Here is an 18,380-nt window from a genome sequence, read left to right as displayed (position 1 = left end):
GAGCCGCTCAGCCTCCACGTCGTCGCCTCTCGGAGGCGGGCCGGACGCGCCGAGTGGGGCTGCCTCCGCTTGTGTACATCCGGGTCTTCCTCCCTCCGTCGGGCCCAGGTTTCCTACCGCCGCTGCGGCCGGGGCAAGGGGGGGGGCGTTTGCTCCCCCTAAACGGCAGGTGGGAAAATGTCCGGCCCCGGGACCGCCGCTGGAGCCAGAGGACAGAGGAGTGGGGCCGCGGCGGAGTGGGGAGCCTTCGAGGACAACGTGCAGGTATGATGGGGGGCGGGGGATGCGGAAGTCTTCTCTCGTTATGATGTCCTTCTCCTCGAGGGGGCCCAGTCTAAAATAGCCGCCACCTTTGGTGTGTGGGGGTTAAGTGCCGTCAAGTCGCTTCCGACTCATGGCGACATGGGGAGAGGGTCCGTGGCTCAGTGGTAGAGCATCAGCTTGGCATGCAGAAGGTCCCAGGTTCGATTCCCGGCATCTCCAGTTAAAGGCACCAGGCAAGTAGGTGATGTGAAAGACCTCTGCCTGAGTCTCTGGAGAGCCACTGCCCTTCTGATGAGTAGACAATGCTGACTTGGATGGACCAAGGGTCTGATTCAGTATAAGGCAGCTTCATGTGTTCATGTGACCCTATGAATCAAAGTCCTCCAAAATGTCCTATCTTTGACAGCCCTGCTCAGATCCTGCAAACTGAAGGCCGTGGCTTCCTTTATTGAGTCCATCCATCTCTTGTTGGGTCTTCCTCTTTTTCCGCTTCCCTCAACTTTTCCTAGCATGACTGTCTTTTCCAGTGACTCTTGTCGTCTCATGGTGTGACCAAAATACGACAGCCTCAGTTGAGTCATTTTAGCTTCTAGGGTCAGTTCAGGCTTGATTTGATCTAGAACCCACTGATTTGTTTTTTTGGCCGTCCACGGTATCCGTAACACGCTCCTCCAACACCCCATTTCAAAGGAATCTATTTTCTTCCTATCCGCTTTCTTCACTGTCCAGCTTTCACACCCATACATAGTAATAGGGAATACGATGGCATGAATTAACTTAATCTTGGTGGCCACTTTTGGTACCCTGCTCAAAATCACTGTGTCGGGGTTAAGGCATTAACAAGGCATGCTCCTACTTCGAAAGAGTCAGATAATATATTTCCCTGTTTTCTGCTCTGGAGCATAAGCAGTAGTTAAAACTGTGGTGTTCGGAGTTACTTGAGAGCGAGCCCCATTTAACTCCGCGGCTGTCAATGAGTTCAGAAAGAACTCTTTGCAGGTATTCACTGAAGGGTGAACCACTTCTGGGCTGCTGTGTTGGAGGGTCCCAAACCATTTGATAACGATCATGTTGAGCGACTGTTGTTTTTTAAAAAATTGTCGTGTCTCCGAAGAATGTGTACCTTTGAGAAGAACTGGTGCAGAACACATTACCCTGCCTTTCTCACTGAGGCGCAAGGCGGCTTACAAAATATGAAAAGCAATTGGACTAGGATTACAGAAAAGCTTTCTAAGGCATGACATACTATAATGAGGAAAGGAGGTTACACGGTTCACATTGCAATAAAAAAGGGAGGTGTGATATATTGTCGAAGGCTTTCACGGTCAGAGTTCATTGGTTCTTGTAGGTTATCCGGGCTGTGTAACTGTGGTCTTGGTATTTTCTTTCCTGACGTTTCACCAGCAGCTGTGGCAGGCATCTTCAGAGGAGTAACCCTGTCCTTCAGTGTTACTCCTCTGAAGATGCCTGCCACAGCTGCTGGCGAAACGTCAGGAAAGAAAATACCAAGACCACGGTTACACAGCCCGGATAACCTACAAGAACCAATGAGGTGTGATATGTTCAATAAATATTGTAATCTACTACATTTGGTGTGTTTGTTTGCTGTCAAGTCTTAGGCAGTTTGTGGCAAGCCCGTAGGAGTTTCAAGGCGAAATATGTTCAGAGGTGGTTTGCCATTGTTTGTGTCTGCGTAGCAATCCTGAGCTTTCTCTGGTGGTCTCCCATCAAAGTGCTACAAAGGGTCGACAATGCTTAGCTTCTGAGAAGCTATGAGATCAGGCTGGCCTGGGATAACCACGTCAGGGCTTGGACTACAATACTATCCCTTACAGAAGTGGCCTCTTGAGCTGTTCCGTTATGCTACTGTTCTACTCCCTTGTAAAATGCCATCTTGAACATTTCTGTTTACACAGTCTACGAAATGATAAAAAGTGTGCGGGAGCTTCCTGACCACCTCAGGCAAAAGATGGGAGCCACCACAGAGAATGCACATGAATGAGCAGTTGCCAGTAGGACTAAACCTAAGGGGGAAAGGTTAATTTAGGAAATAGGAAGAGCTCTGCTGAATTAGACCAATAGTCCATTTAATGCGGTGTCCCTTTTCCCGCAGTAGCCAGCCAGAGACCCCAAAGGCCCACAAGCACAGGCATGTTAGCCATAGTTTTCCTCTGTGCCGAGACTGAAGTTCTAGTTCACCAATAAAGATATTTGCACTATTGGAGAATCTACAGATTTATTCTGTGCTTGTGAATAATGCCAGATTTTTTTCAGCATTATTCGGGCTGCTTTGGCCTCGGTGCCATTTCCCCCCATCCCCCCTCTCTCCCCCTTTATTTACCTGCCTTTAAAATGAATTCCACGCTGCCCCGATTCTCTGGCGTGGAGTGGAATTGCTTTAGATCTGTGCTGCAGGCCTTCTACAGGTTCATGAAGGATAGGTCTGTCAGTGGTTACTAGCCATGGTGACTAAAGCAAATCTCTACATTCAGAGACAGTAAACCTCTGAATACCAGTGCCAGGAGGCAACATCAGGGGAAGGCCTCGGCCTCTATGCACCTCCAGAGGAACTGGTTAGCTACTGAGCGAGACAGGATTCTGTACTAGATGGACCACTGGTCTTGGTCTGGCAGGACTGTACTTATTTCTTAAAAGAAATATGAATACAAATGGGTGAAAGCAAACCAGTGAAAAGAGAGGTTCCATTTAAAGCAGCATTTGACTAACAACCTTTGAAAAACCTGGGAATTGATAGCTTTCCCTCTTTTTTTAAGTGTTGCGTCAACTAAATAGCCATTGAGAAAATAAAAACTGGATCTTTGATTTTGTGTTGATTAGGTTTTTTATTATTATTGGTTACAATGTTGGGTTTATTTTTTGTACACTTCCTCAAATAATTGGAAACATAGTCTAGTCATTTTTAATCAATAAAATACTTGAGACGCTTAACAATATTATTTATTAGACTTTTCATATCTCCCCCTTCCTCTAAAAATCGGAGGTTTCATCCTTCCATTTGATCTTAAAAATCCCGCAAGGTGTGAGTTGCTGAGAAATCGTGGTTGGCCCATGATCACCTAGTGAGCTTCATGACAGACTGGGGATTTAAACCTGACTCTCTCCTGTATCCAGTAATCTAGTTCTGCTATACTCAATCTGAGCTGCAACTGAGGAGGCTTGACTCTAAGTCCCACTCAACTTTGCAAATGACCTTATTGGTCAGTTGCTGCCTCTCAACATTGCTTACCTTCTAGGGTAACTGAGGGTAAAATGGGGTGGCTCCTATGTATGCCACCCTGAGTTCCTAAATTAAATTAGCTGCAGCAGTTGCTGTAACAAATAGTATAGCATTGTTAGTGCCCTTTAAACCCAAGGGAACCGAAAGAGCAAATTAAATTCCTGTCTGTTGAACAAACTACATGGGAGGTACTCAACTTTCCAATGTATCTTCCTGTTTGAGCACAGCTGAGAAGTGACTGGTCTGACAAGTTAATGAGTTCAAAAGGTATAGTGACCTGTGTGAGTATGTTCGTTGTGATTATCTTTCCCAGTATAACAAGCTGCTGCTGTCCAACTTTTGAGAACTTCTCCAACACGTTGTCTGACATTGTAGAACAGCTCCACTGCTCTTAATGTAACAAAGTACAGACAATATGCCGCTGAACAGTGGCAAATGGGAGCACAGTTCCTCTTTGCCTGTTCTCTTTCTTCAGGGGACATGCTTTAATATCTCCAGTCTTGGTGTGATCTGTTGTGCTGTATTTTCTCAAAAACACAAATCTGTTTCGGTGATCTCTAGCAGTGTCTCCTGAGTTTTTTTTTTTTATGCTATGACTGGTACATTTTGTCAGAGCTGCTTGAAGCCTTAATCTGGAGCTCCTGTCCATTCTACCCTTACTGACATCAGTGTGTTACAAGAGAACAGCGTTCAGTACTAGCTTTCTCTTGGGCCATTCAGTAATATTTGAAGAAGTGGAAACACCTGGGAAAATAAATGGGAACAGATATGGTTTCCCTTATTGTTTCACATCAAAGTCTACTGATATGCAGAATAGTGAATCTTGCCTGCCCAAGTGATTGAGGATGAAATTTGGAAATGGTAAGTAGTTTAGTTTGTGCCAATTGCCTTTTGTGTCTGTTCCCGTTTGGCTGGATCTGGTAAGAGGAACTCATTCTGCTTTCCTTCGTTGCCCCTTAGCTAGAGATGCAACCCATCTTTAACAGTCTGCATATTTTTGTGTTGTTCAGGGTGGGGGCTCTGCTGTGATTGATATGGAAAACATGGATGACACATCTGGTTCCAGTTTTGAAGACATGGGTGAAATGCACCAACGCATGAAGGAAGAGGAAGAGGTGGATGCAGAGGCAGCCGCTGCCGACGAGGAAGATGGAGAATTCTTGGGAATGAAGGGTTTTAAGGGACAGTTGGGTCGGCAAGTTGCAGATCAGGTAACTGGAGCTCTGTTTGGCCTGTTTTAGCTCTTCTGATTTGAGTATTTGAGTTCTGAGTGCTGCAGAGAGCTGGTTTCTACATCTTCCATCTAATTGTAGTCCTCCGGGAACTGTGTCTTAGTTCTCCTTCCAGCTTGGCGTCTGTCTTCCTTCAATGAACAGCTTATAATCTGTACAATGTATGCAGATCTCTGACTTTACCTGACAGTGCAATCCTTTCCAGGCTTACTCAGAAGTAAGTCCCACTCTATTAAGTGGAGCTTACTCTCAGATAAGTATGCGAAGGATTAAGTTGTTAGCCAGTGCTAGGTTTCTGAAAACCCATTGCTTAGAATTAGATTGGTTTATTTTAACTATTTTAAAAATATCTCTCTGCATTAAAATAACTTGCAAGTCTGCTTACAGTGGTTAAAAAGAGCAAAGTGACGGTAAATTAAAAAAAACTAAAACAGATAAAAGCAGCATATAAATTAATATTAAGGAGCTTGCATAAATTAGTTATTTACTAAATCAAAGCAATAACACCATGACTAATAGAGTAGAAAATTGTATCAATTGTAAAAGAGCATACATAAATCAATAGCTAGCATTTAAAAGGAGCCAGAAAAACAAACAACTTTGTTAAGTCATTAACAATTGCTTTAGGAAATAAGACTGTTTCCATCTCACACTCAAGGCTTACTAAGTTTGGTGCCTGGCAAGTTGCCGGGAAGACGTTCTAAAGACATATTAGAAATGCCGTGTCACTGGTAGCCACCCACCTCTCTTTTGAAAGCAGGGGGCTCCTAGAGCAGGACCTCTGATGATCTGAACTTATGGGCAGGTTCATACAGCAATAGGTGATTCTCTAGGTGCCCTGGTCCCAAACTGGACTAGGCCTTAAAAGCCAGTATTCTGAATTGTGCCTGGAAACCAGTTGGCAGCCAGTGTGATTCTTGAAGCACTGCTGTGATGTGGTCGCTGTTGTGAGTGTGAGTGATTAATCTTGCTCCTCAGTTTTGGGGCAGTTGCATTTTCTGAGTAGCCTTTGGAGATTTCGATCTAGCTCCACTTGCTCCCCAGAAGCAAAATGAGCCCACACTGTGACACTCACTCTCTGACCTAAAAGCCAAATACAGAGACGTAAGAGCTCGAGCATCCTCTTCTGCATGCGTGATCAGCAAATAGGCCCCTTCAGCATTTCTGCCTTAGGAGATTAGTAATGGGACAGTCAGTCCCTTCGCCCTGCCAGAAGCAGTGTACTTGCAGAGACAGCGAAGTCTGTTGCCAATTCCTGGCTGTGTCTGGGTTTTTGTAACAGCATAATTTTCTAGCCTACAACTCCAAAAATCAGTGATGGGGTGGGTTGGGGGAAAAGGACTGTCTGCTGTGTTGATCTTTGTGGAGAAGATATCAGCCCCTTATAACAATTCAGTTACTTGGCTCTCTGTAGAATTAAGAAAGAAGCTCTCGGGTGGATGCGTTTCTCTCTTTCTCTCTCCTAGATGTGGCAGGCTGGAAAGAGACAAGCCTCAAAAGCCTTCAATCTGTATGCTAACATTGACATTCTCAGGCCCTACTTTGACGTTGAGCCAATGCAAGTTCGGAACAGGTAAAAAAACGTGGCAGGTGCCAGCAAAAGCTGGTGATTGTTTTCCTCCCACTTATATTTTGTCCATTCTACCAGAGGTTTTCATAAGATTGCCCTTTATAAATGAAACTGTTAGTAGCAGGGGTGCAGCCCACTCTAAAATGCCATTCCTTGCCATTAGGCATTTTTCTGTTATTAAAAATAACAAGTGGAAACCCACAATGACTTGGGGGAGGCATCCCATTTCTCCACTATTTCCCTCCTCCCCCACTACTTCCTCATTCCTGAAACCCCCACAGCCTCTCCCCTTTTCTTGCGTCATTCTCTCCTTCTAGGGTTGCCAGCCTCCAGGTGGAGCCTGGAGATCTTGTCTTGCCAGTAGTGAGAGCAGGATATAAATGCTAATAATAAATAAATAACAACAGATCTCCCAGCTACAGAGATCAGTTCCCCCTTAGGATTTCCAGCTCGAGGTTGGGAAATTCATGGAGATTTGGGGGTGGAGCCAGGGGAGCGCAGGGTTTATGGAGGGGAGTGACCTCAGCAGGGTATAATTCCATAGACCTCACCCTCCAAAGTAGCCATTTTCTCAAGGGGAACTGATCTTTGTCATCTGGAGAGCAGCTGTAATTCTAGGAGATCTCCAGCCCCCAACCTGGAGATTGGCAGCTCTAGTTTCCTTGGAGGAAATGGCTGCTTTGGAGGGTAAACTCTATAGCATTATAACTTGCTGGGGGCTCTTCACTCCACAAAGCCTGCTCTCCTCAGACTTTGCCACAAATTATCCAGGAATTTCCTTGCCTGGAGCTGGCAACCCTAGGCCTCCTACCCAGTGAGTCCTCCCTGAAAGGCCAAAATAGACCTTGTAGGGTTCCTCCCCCATCCTCCCACCTTTTACTTACAGAAATTGAAGCCTGGAATGCCGTGGTTGCCTTGCAGCAGCCATAGAAGGAATCCATTTCTTAAAGCTACAGGTGCTCCTTTTATCATTTTCATGTTTTTTTAAAAAAAAACAGTTTTTTTTTTTTTTTAGATTTCAGATATTTTTAAAAACCTGGGGCCCTTTTCTGGTTTGTAAAAAGATCTGTCTTGACTGTTCACAGCTCCAGTCACTGGATTTAAGTATCCAAAGATTTGGCTGACTTTGCTATTTGGATATATGATAAACTGCCCTTAAGTAGTCTTTGTACGATAGAGAAAAACACCATGCAGCTGTTGTGACTGCTTACTGGACTTTATGAGGCAATTTGGGGAACGCGATAAAGGATTTTACCTGTGCTTTCACTGTTCAAGCAGATCATGTCAAGCTGTTTGATTTTCATTCTTTTGATGCTATCGCAAGTGAAAATCAGGATGTTGAGTATCGGTTGAGCACATTTCTTAGCGTTGTCTGTTGTGTCTGACAACTACAAATCAAATCTATCATACACAATACATGATCCCAAAACAAAAATTGCTGGTCATTGTTCTTAAGCCCTTCCTGACCCCTGCATGACAACTGTATTAACAACAAACAAATGACAAAGAATGTTACTTCTCTTGAGCATTTACCCCCATGGAGTAAACAAGATAAGGGTTAGGCTGTGTGCCCTTCTCTTCAGGGCAATATTTCCAGCCTTTTATAGCTGTGAGTTAGTGACAGAATAGAATTGTGGTGCTGAGACTCTGACTTGGTGGCATCAGGTCTGGCAAAAGGTACGTTTTGTTGACTTATGTCCTTTTTAAATTCATATCCTGTCTGTTGGCCTGGCAAACCCGCAGGCTATTTCAAAATGAATGAATGCCTCTGAAATCTGACTTCTTTATTTGGAGCCATTAACACTGTCCTGTATGCCTTGTTCTGGTTCAGGTTGCTGGAGTCCATGATTCCGATGAAGATGATTAATTTTCCACAGGTAAGCTGCTGAATATTTGGTTATGTTATGTCAGAGCTGATGTATCCTGTTAAGGTAGGAGTGGGGGAGTAGTGTCTTTCCCTGCTGGGAAAATCCCTTAGACCAAGGGTTCCCTGGAAGCACCCTGGTAACCAGCTGCCACCACACAGAACCTCCTGAAAACATCTAGACTGATTTGCTGAAAAAGCATTCTTGCAGCACAGTACTAGAGCAATAATGAAGTGACAGAATACAAATCCTAGAAAATACCTTATAACCAACTATGTAACACCCGTGCAGAGAATAAGAGAAATATCCCAGAGGAGTAACTTGTACAAGCGAAGCCAAAAAAAGGCTTTATAGAAATGTTTATTATCAAAGAGGGGAAAAGAAAGGAAAGGGTGGGTGGATTCAAAAGATGGCGAGGGGAAAAGCAAAAACAAAATTTAGGGGAAAGGCACAGAGCACACAGTACTTAAATAGTTCTACTGTACTGCTTCTTATTTGACTAAGTTAAACACATGTCACCGAGGCTGAAGCAGGTTCTTCAGAGTACGTGCAGAGTCCCTAGCTTTAAATTGGAGGAGTCCTTAACCCCTACCCAACCTCCTGTGGACTTAGTTTCTGCTGAAAACTGAAGACAAGGCAAAACCCCAGATGTCCAGATATTGATGGTCTATGAAGCTGGACCTAAGCCAGCCTGCTTTCTAAGAGTGACAAGCTGATGTAGCAAAGGGCACACAATGCCCCCATCTCTGTTATCAAAGGCTTCTGTTACCAATCAGAGCTGTATAAAATATAGTCCCACCTCCATCAAGTATTTGGTAATCGCTCTGAATTTCCATGACAAATAGGTGATCTGGCCCAGACTGGATTGTTCTTTGTCCAAAAGGGATTAAGTCTGGCAGGATGGTCAATGTGGAATGGAAGTGAATGGGTCATTCTAATATACCCCAGGTGTCTAAGATCCCACATGCTGTAGATGGCACTCTTGAGCCCTAGTAAGGTATTAGGGTTTCTGTCACATATCCTAACAACAGGAAATATATGGAAATATAACAAGAGGTGGCGGTCCGTTTCATCACAGATGCACACTGGTGCTTTCGTAATGATGAATCACTTGGACAGAAAGCTTTGGTAAATATGGCTGTTTCTACTAAGTGTAATGGAGCAGAAGTTGTGTGTAGCTACCTCACTGCCATGTGCGTTCCCTCCTCTTCCTCTATTCATTCTCCACCCAAGTACCCATCAGTGCAATGGGTCATAAGTGTTGACAACTTCCCTCTTGACAGCCCTACTACACTCCTCACTTTCTTTTGCTCTTCACTGATTGCCCATCTCGACACCATTGGCTGATCTGCAGTGATTTCACAATGGGCTTGTGCTAGTAGAAAAGTCAAGGCATAGCTGCTTGTTAAGGCTTAAATGCTTGGGTGACATAGTGTTGCTGACTTGTATTGGTCCTGGCAAGTGAGTACTTGGGGCATCAGAAATTCCAGCTCTGTGCACATTTGTGAAATTAAGCCATTTAATCTGTTGTGTGCAGTAAGCTTCTATATACCATTTCGCATCAGTTGAACTGCCTCAAACCCATTTTCTGGAAAGGGAAAGACAATTCTTGCTTCTTATAAAATAGCATAATAGGTCCATTTGCTACTTCTCTTGGAATGTGAGTGAAGGCTTGGACACTGTAATTATTCTGATGCCGGTGGTTTCAAGCAAAACTTACCAATCACTACCATTTCTTCCTCCTTTTATAGAAGATAGCTGGTGAGCTTTATGGTCCCCTCATGCTGGTCTTTACCCTGGTGGCTATCTTGCTGCATGGAATGAAAACATCTGATACCATTATTGTGAGTAGGGGGGGGCTTGTTTTTTTTAATTAATTTGTTATTGCTTATAATTACATACACACAAATAAAAACTATCCAAACAAAAGAAAAATGCATACGCAAGAAGCACAATAATCCATAAAAGGCAGATGAGTAGATCTTGTAACTTATTTTCTCAGTCCAGAACATAATAAACAGAATTCAGTGTTCATTAAACTTACCAGGCTTTTAAAAATTTCTCCTTCAGATTCTCTGATAAAATGTTAATCAGCAGTACAGCAGATTTTATCAAACCATTCATTTATAGAAGGGGGCTCTGCCTTTTTCCAGTTCGCTGCTATAACCCTCTTATCAGTAGTGAACAAACTTAAAACAAGCTCCTTGTTAAGGGATCCGCATGATCTTTCAAGTACCCAAGCAGTGTTATCTTAGGTTTCAAGAGATATGTTGATACATAACATTTTACTAATAAACTGGATCATAGTTCTCCAAAGCATCTATATCTTAGATCATTTCTAAAAGATATGAAATATATCAGCAAATGATGAACTGCACCTCCAGTGTTTATCTTGCAGTGAGTTAAAGGTGAGTGCTAATCTATGTGGAGTCAGATGCCAATGAAAAGTCAATCTAGAGCTAACCGTTTCCTAGATCCAACCCCATTCTTCCATACTAATAGTAAACTCTTAAGTCCCCCCATTTTTTAAACATAACATAAGGGGCTATTATCTAGGCCTGTTTTCTTACGCAGGGTATTTTTGAACTTTGAAGTCACTTGGACAGATGCTGAGGAGGATGCGTTCTGTCTTGAAGGTGCAGCAAACCCTTTTGGTGGGAGCATGTGTGGTCAGTGCTGCTTAGCAGTCCTGTTAAAAGGCTTGGCTAACATCCTTATTGCTCTTCTGCAGAGGGAAGGTACTCTGATGGGTACAGCCATTGGTACCTGCTTTGGTTACTGGCTAGGAGTTTCCTCCTTCATCTACTTCCTGGCATACCTATGCAATGCTCAGATCACCATGGTGCAGATGTTGTCACTGTTGGTAAGTAAGAATTACCTCTCTCACTATAGTTGAGTCTTTGGAATCGACTAAAGAGTAGGAATAAAATTGCTTCTTGCTTAGAGGAGGGGCCATGGCTCGGTGGCAGAACATCTGTTTTACAACAGGTTCAGTCTCTGTCATTCCAGTGAAAAAGCATCAGGATGTGAAAGATCTCTGCCTGAGGCCCCAGAGAGGTGTTCTCAGTCAGAGTAGACAATACTGGCCTTAATCAGTCAATGGTCTAAGTCAGTATATGGCAACTTCGTGTCTTTATATTTGCCTTTTCTCTTTTGCCTGGCTTCCTCTGATGGCCTTTGATACTATATCCCATGCTGGACACTGGCAGTGAAACAGGGCAGTACTAGTTAGCTTCCTGGCAGAAATTAATTAACCTTTGCAAGTGTGTGTGGTAATTAAGTTCGTCAGTCATCCAGGGCTGCCTGGGGCATAACTTAACATTTTCTAATGGCTGCTTCAGTGAAGCATAATTCTGCCAGTCTTCTTCAGCTCATTGGCCTGTGCCACTGCTGAAGCCAGTGCTGTCTATGGGAGAATATGCAGCAAGAACTTATTGATTTACTTCTGTCTGGGAGTTCTCTCACCTCTTGTGCTGTTCTCATTGCGCATTTCTTCCCTTACAGGGGTATGGCCTTTTTGGGCATTGCATCACCCTCTTTGTCACCTACAATATTCATTTTCACTCCCTCTTTTATATCTTCTGGCTGGGCATTGGTGGGCTGTCTACACTACGCATGGTAAGTTGTTTTAGACATAGCAGGGGAGGTATGTGTAATGGTTCCTCTTTGGATGGCCAGTTGATTATGTGTGTGTGTGTGTGTGTGTGATGATCTCTGTTCTGCTTTGCAGTAAAAAACTGCATAGCGGATCATCCCCTCCAGCTAAAGGAATCTTACTTTCTCTTCTCATCTGTATAGTAGGTTGCATCAGCCATGTATTTATTTACTTCATTTATATGCTGCCTTTCTGCCACTGCATTCAGTGGTTTACGGTTCAGGGTTATTGACTACAGCAACGGACTTTTGAAGGTCCTTTATGCCTCATTCAGAGTTATGCATCATCTGTCATTCAAAGTACCTTAGATTTGATTACATAGCACTAAAATGTATTTTGTGGTAATTACAGCCATCAATGGAAAGAAAACTGATTTAAAAGATTGTTGGCTCAGGTTTGTGATGGGGAAAATGTTCCGCTGATTAAAGCTTAAAGACTGGATCTGCTTATACCAGTGTTAACTGGGTATCTAAAACATATCCTTTTTTGAAGTGGAGAGTCTTCAGTTTCCATCCCAGCTTAAAATAACATGACATGAAACTGCCTGACTCTCTTGTTTTATGCCAGATATTAAATTCTGAGAGGCCTCTGCTAATCTCATACAGCATTTCCTCATTGTCACTATTGCGCAATGACTGCTTCCCCAGCGTGGTTCTTTACCCTTGAAATCTGACGTATATGCATACTCTAAAAAGGTAAAGGTCCCCTTGTGCAAGCACCGGGTCATTCCTGACCCATGGGGTAACGTCACATCCCGACGTTTACTAGGCAAACTTTGTTTACGGGGTGGTTTGCCAGTGCCTTCCCCAGTCATCTTCCCTTTACCCCCAGCAAGCTGGGTACTCATTTTACCGACCTCGGAAGGATGGAAGGCTGAGTCAACCTTGAGCCAGCTACCTGAAACCAACTTCCATCGGGATCGAACTCAGGTCATGAGCAGAGCTTGGATTGCAGTACTGCAGCTCACTACTCTGCACCACAGGACTCTTTTATGCATACTCTAATGGTACTCAAATTCATAATTGCACCCCCTGGTGCAGATGAAAAGCTGTCATTGAAAGGACAGAGTGAAAGATGGAAAAAAACTTTATTTTTATGAGAGGCCCCAGTACCTTTCCGACCACTGAATTCTGTACTGAAAGGTTAAGCCGTGGGAACTGCTGTAACTTTCTTACCCTTCGGCATTTGTATCTTGGGAGGTATTTTTTGCCAGAATTTGAGAGGCCTCAGTTTCTGTCTTTTCCTAGGTTGCTGTGCTTGTGTCACGCACAGTGGGACATACTCAACGACTTATCCTTTGTGGAGCTCTTGCTGCCCTGCACATGCTGTTCCTCCTTTATCTGCACTTTGCTTATCATAAGGTTGTGGAAGGTAAGAGAAGATAATATGTTTTGCTGCTAGAAAAACATGGATTGGATCTAGCAGGGGGGAAAGTCTCTCTTTTTTTGGTTCGTTTGTTAGTTTCATTTGATTTCCCCCTCATTGCTGCAGCTCCTTCCCCAGTCCTGTGACTGCAGTTTGCTTGTGAGGCTCTCCCACTCCTCAAAGAGGAGTTTTGGGACAAACCGCAGGCTGCGTGAGAAAGGTGAAGTTCATCCCTTTCCCTGAACTCTTTTGCTGGATGTCTCCAGAGTCTTTGCCAATGAAATATCAGTTACTCCATGTTTTACCTGGCTGGAGCCGTGGTTTCAAATCCCTACCTGTGAAAGCCTCATTCCCTTCCCACCCGTCTTAGAGCAGTTTCAAACATAACGACTTCCCTTTATGCTTAATTTCTATATAAGGAAAAGGTGTGTACGTTGTCGCATGTGATGAACAGGCTCGTCTTCTCATGCACATTGTAGTAATATCCTTATAGGAAGCTCATCATGGGTAGAAGCAGTCCCATTTTCCCATTGTTAACTCTTCTTTTATGAATATACAGTAACAAGCATGTGGGCAGTCTGAAATGATTTGCTTGTGATCTGATTGTTGATGTTGGCCTGGCAGGAGTGTTCCTCACTCGGGGAAGATTTGAAGTGTACCTAGACTGGTCAGTTTTGTTTTGGTTATTGCATATTCTGCTGACACTTACAGAGGAAGGGGGTACAGCTTCCATATCTTATGATCTGTTCCTGTTGGTGTTTTGTCCTCAAACACAGCCTCATATCTTCTTAAAAAAATACAAGCTTTTGTACTCTTAGTCTGAATCAGCTAAAGTCTTGCACTGTCCCTTCCCATGGCCTTTATCACAACCTTTACAGGGTCAGATTAATTTGCCTCATTACACCCATTCATTTAATTACAATTCTTATTTAATCCGCTAACACAGGCTAGAAGCCTAGTTATGCCATGATTCCAGACATCTTCACAACTACATCTCGGGGTCCACCCCTCCTTTAACAGACTGCAGATTTAATATTAAGAAAAATAATGTCCCACACCACCCAGACCTGCACTTCCTGGAGGGTAAAGTGTACGTGTATAGAAAACAAACAAATATAGGTTGAGTATCCTTTATCCGGACTGCTTGGGACCAGAAGTGGCCCGTATTTCGGATCTTTCCGTATATTGGAATTTTTGGAAATTTTGCATATACATAATGAGACCAAATTCATTTATGTTTTATATACGCTTTATTCACATAGCCTGAATATAATTTTAAACAGTTCAATGTACACAAAATTATTAAAAAATACTATCAGAAAGCAAAGGTGTAACTGTCTCATCAGAATACGTGCATCAGCTGTTAAACAAGAGCAACAACAAACAAACTAGCAACAGCAGGTTTTCAGTCTCCACCTACGATGCAGCGTACACTGTATTTTATTTTTTTAGGTGAGAGGAAACACTGAAAGCAGGCTGCACGGATCTCCCTGCATGCCGGCTCAAAGGGTCTGGTTTTCGGATCAGTCCGGATATGGGATGTCTGGATAAGGGATACTCTACCTGTATCAGTTCTGAGACGGCAAGGGATAAAAGCAGTTAGCTGAAACATGGCATTCATTGATGTAGATAACACTGTAGGTTTGGTATTAACTTGCAATGTTGCTCTTCTCGCTCACAGGCATCCTGGACACATTGGAAGGACCCAACATCCCTCCCTTTCAAAGAGTTGCCAGAGACATTCCCGCTGTTTCCTCTGCTGTACTGAACACAACATCCAAAACAGTTGCACTGGCCTTGTAGCCTTAACGGACGCTGCCTGCTCTCCCTGCCTCTGCGTAGGTCGTACATTCTGCTGCTGTTACCAGGGAAGAGGGACAAAGTAACAGAAGCTGGACTTGTTTTTTTTCCTGCACATCTCCTTTTGGAAATGATGGCTGCGTGCTCTTGAGCAGAGGAACTTCTTTTCTCCAGCTTCATCCCAGTTGTGCTTGGTAGAGCCGTTCTCCTGGCCCATGCACATTTAGCTGGGATTGCATAGCTCGATCACTTTGCTCCCCCCACCCTTTGTGCTTGCTGTCGTCTCTTCAGTCTGTGTACTTGTACTCTTCTTTCGGCAATTGAAGAATTAAATTAAATGGATGTTAGTTCTGAGCAATCTCTTCCAATGAGCCCGGATCACAAACCTAGAAGAGCAGATAGTTCTGTGCTGCTCTACACCTGTGTGTTAAAAATCTGAGCACACCTGAGGGTATAAATTTTTTCATTCAAGGTACATTTTTTTCTTCCTTAGAAGCATTATTCAGCTTTTGCTGAGGCAAAGAACAGCAACCAATCACTTTTCTTTCTTGTTAGTTCATGACAACTTTTTTGTGTTCTATGTAGTTTGAGTTACTCATGCTTAATATTTCTAAAATGCATACCACTACACTGTCTTGCATATTGAAACTGGCATGCTTTGGTTACTCTAATTCTCTTCAGTGCGTGATAGAGTGCAGAGTCTGATGTCAAGACAAACAGTTCAGGGGCATACACAGCTTTTTGGTTTGCTCGCTTGGATCCTACTTCCTTCACCCCCTCACAAACTTGATGCAAAATGTTGGCATTTCATCATGCTCCAATTCACTCTGGATCCAACTGCAGGAATCCTGTTAAAAGTGGTTTACTTCCCACAACTCAGGATTGTAAAACTTGGTTAAAGTGTAATATTTAATTAGGGCCTTGTTTTGGAATTCTGGGCTTAAATTGTGCAGGATAATGGAAAGAAGAAGAAGAGTTGGTTTTTAAATGCCGACTTTCTCTTCCTTTTAAGGAGAATCAAACCGGCTTACAATCTCCTTCCCTTCCTCTCCCCACAACAGGCACCTTGTGAGGTAGGTGAGGCTGAGAGAGCTCTAAGAGAACTGTGACTAGCCCAAGGTCATCCAGCTGGCTTCATATGTAGGAGTGGGGAATCAAACCCAGTTCTCCAGATTAGAGTCCCCACCGCTTTTAACGACTATGCCATGCTGGCTCTCCAAGTAGAACCTACGAGCTTGCTGAGCCATGCTAGTTGTAAAAAGCTCAGCTTACCACCTTTGAAATCCTCGCCACAGCTTGTCTAAAAAGAGAAGTTGAACCTGTAGGTGAGATTATCGCTGCTTTTGCTGTGTGATGGTCAATGAGGTCACTCCTTTCTATGCAGCACGTGTCCAGTGCCACTACAATACAAAGTACTTCAGATTCTTTTTCTAGTTTTCTTTTAAGTTAGTAACTTTAACCAGGAATATAGAAGAGAAAAATTGACATTTATTTAATAAGAATAGTATAGATTCCTGAAAAAATAGTGTAAGAAACATAAAATACATTTACCACTGGCCTATATTAGTGAGAGAACAATATTGTCAGAAGTGTTACTAGGTTTTAGTGTGATAAAAGCCAACAAATCCAGCAAAATAATTGCACTAGTAAGAAAATTATTACTAGTTTAAATTTTGTATGGGTTATGCAGATACATAATAATTGTCGCTTACAAAAACTGAAGACTGCTACATCATAAAAGTCAGTACTACTTGTGGAATAACTCATAATATCACCCTACTTACAACCAACACAGAAAACAATAGTATATAAAGCTGAGTCTACGAAGAGGCTTCCCATAATCTTGGCTTGAGGCTTTTAGCATTACGCAAGAAGTATGGTAAACTATCGGGGCACAAAATTACAAAATTTGTTATTTCTATATGTGGCATATACCATTCACTCACAGCCTAGGATTTTCCACAATGGCAGAGGTGCAGATGGGCATTTTTACAGGTTGTACCATGAGAATTGTGCATGCCAATTGAACAGATGCACCCAAAACCTGATAAAGGGGGGAAGTTTTGGCTCATTAAAAGTTGCTGTTGTGCCAATAAAAAGTAATTCATAGTTGATGAGATTTTTGACCCACCCTATCCTGAGGATGCAGAGCAGGTTCCAACAGAGTAAGTATATAAGTGCCCTAATAAATCATATCTTTTAAAACAGTTTAGAGAAAACTTACTGTAGACTTTTAACACCCCAGCTGTCAAACTTGTATCCCTTTTTATCCAAGTTAACACCTATCTACCCAATTCCGTTTTTATTCCCGTCCCAGTTTACGTTCACTTATCTAATTGAATCATTGACAAAGGTTTGCATCTAAAGAACCATAGGTGGGATTCTTCTTATGCAATCTACCTCCCTTCCTGCTGCATCTCCTTGTGACTACTAGGGAGTGGGGGAACTTTACCAAGTGATATGTAGTGCAGTTCAGTAGGCTGTAGCTAGTGTGTGTGTGTGGGGGGGGGATAAACCACTTGTGCAAATGAAAGTGCCTTCTGCTCACACAAGGGAGCTCTTCAGATCAAAACCAGGGCATTCCAACAGCAAGCATTTTCTAGCTCGCATCCACCTTCCAAAATGGTATGAGTATAGTTACTTGACCAGTCCTTTTATAGGACCTAAGAGGTTAACATCCTTTTAAGTCCTAGGCTTGATGGTGATGGCATTACACTGTTAACATACAGCATAGGAAGATGAAAATGCCTGCAGTTGCCTGCCAAGTGATAACTAAAAGCTCTTAAAAGAGCCTGGAAGCATCCCTGGAGTCCCCTTCCCAGCACTGTTCTGTCTAAAAATAGCCTATCTAATGGAACATAATTTAATTGAAAATTGCACCTAATTTTGTAGCAGAGTTGCAGCATCTGTATCTCAACCTGTATGAGCCTGAAGGACTGAAAAAGATACTGCTGTTTCACCGATTCACCTTGTAACCACCCCCTCTCCCATGACCTTCTTTTCCTCCAAAAATCCAAATTCTGTTAGAGGTTTTAATGGCTTTAGATTCTTCAGAGGCGGTTGTGCTTTTACATTACACTTTTAGAGTTCACGTTTGTTGGTTTTTTAAAAAATGCTCTAAATGAGACCAAGTCCTATGAGGAAAGGTTGAAGGAGCTGGGTATGTTTAGCCTGAAGAGAAGACTGAGAGGGGCTATGCTAACCATCTTCAAGTACTTGAAGGGCTGTCATATGGAGGATGGTGCTGAGTTGTTTTCTGTTGCCCCAGAAGGTCGGACCAGAACCAACAGGTTGAAATTAATTTAAAAGTTTCTGTCCAGACATTAGGAAGAATTTTCTGACAGAGCGGTTCCTCAGTGGAACAGGCTTCCTCGGGAGGTGGTAAGTGCTC

The 18,380-nt window shown here is 43.1% G+C and overlaps 1 protein-coding gene across 1 annotated transcript; it reads left to right on the top strand.

Annotated features, from left to right (window-relative positions):
* Window positions 1-151: 151 nt before the first annotated feature.
* YIPF3 (Yip1 domain family member 3) lies at window positions 152-14,992 on the top strand. Its single transcript, XM_056852523.1, has 9 exons — window positions 152-264; window positions 4,513-4,713; window positions 6,201-6,307; window positions 8,136-8,181; window positions 9,921-10,013; window positions 10,901-11,032; window positions 11,674-11,787; window positions 13,072-13,195; window positions 14,871-14,992. Exons 1-9 carry the CDS (start codon window positions 178-180, stop codon window positions 14,990-14,992), a joined length of 1,026 nt encoding a protein of 341 aa, XP_056708501.1. The 5' UTR covers window positions 152-177.
* The last annotated feature ends 3,388 nt before the right edge of the window (window positions 14,993-18,380 follow it).

Source organism: Euleptes europaea, chromosome 7 (assembly GCF_029931775.1).
Source record: "Euleptes europaea isolate rEulEur1 chromosome 7, rEulEur1.hap1, whole genome shotgun sequence".
Taxonomy (NCBI): domain Eukaryota; kingdom Metazoa; phylum Chordata; class Lepidosauria; order Squamata; family Sphaerodactylidae; genus Euleptes; species Euleptes europaea.
Note: the sequence above shows the minus strand (reverse complement) of the source record. Positions and strands in the feature narration are given on the sequence as shown.

Coding starts and splice junctions, on each gene's coding strand:
- YIPF3 (XM_056852523.1), top strand. CDS start 178: ATGTCCGGCCCCGGGACCGCCGCTGGAGCCAGAGGACAGAGGAGTGGG. Junction 265..4,512: donor CCTTCGAGGACAACGTGCAG/GTATGATGGGGG, acceptor TGTGTTGTTCAG/GGTGGGGGCTCTGCTGTGAT. Junction 11,033..11,673: donor TGCAGATGTTGTCACTGTTG/GTAAGTAAGAAT, acceptor CTTCCCTTACAG/GGGTATGGCCTTTTTGGGCA.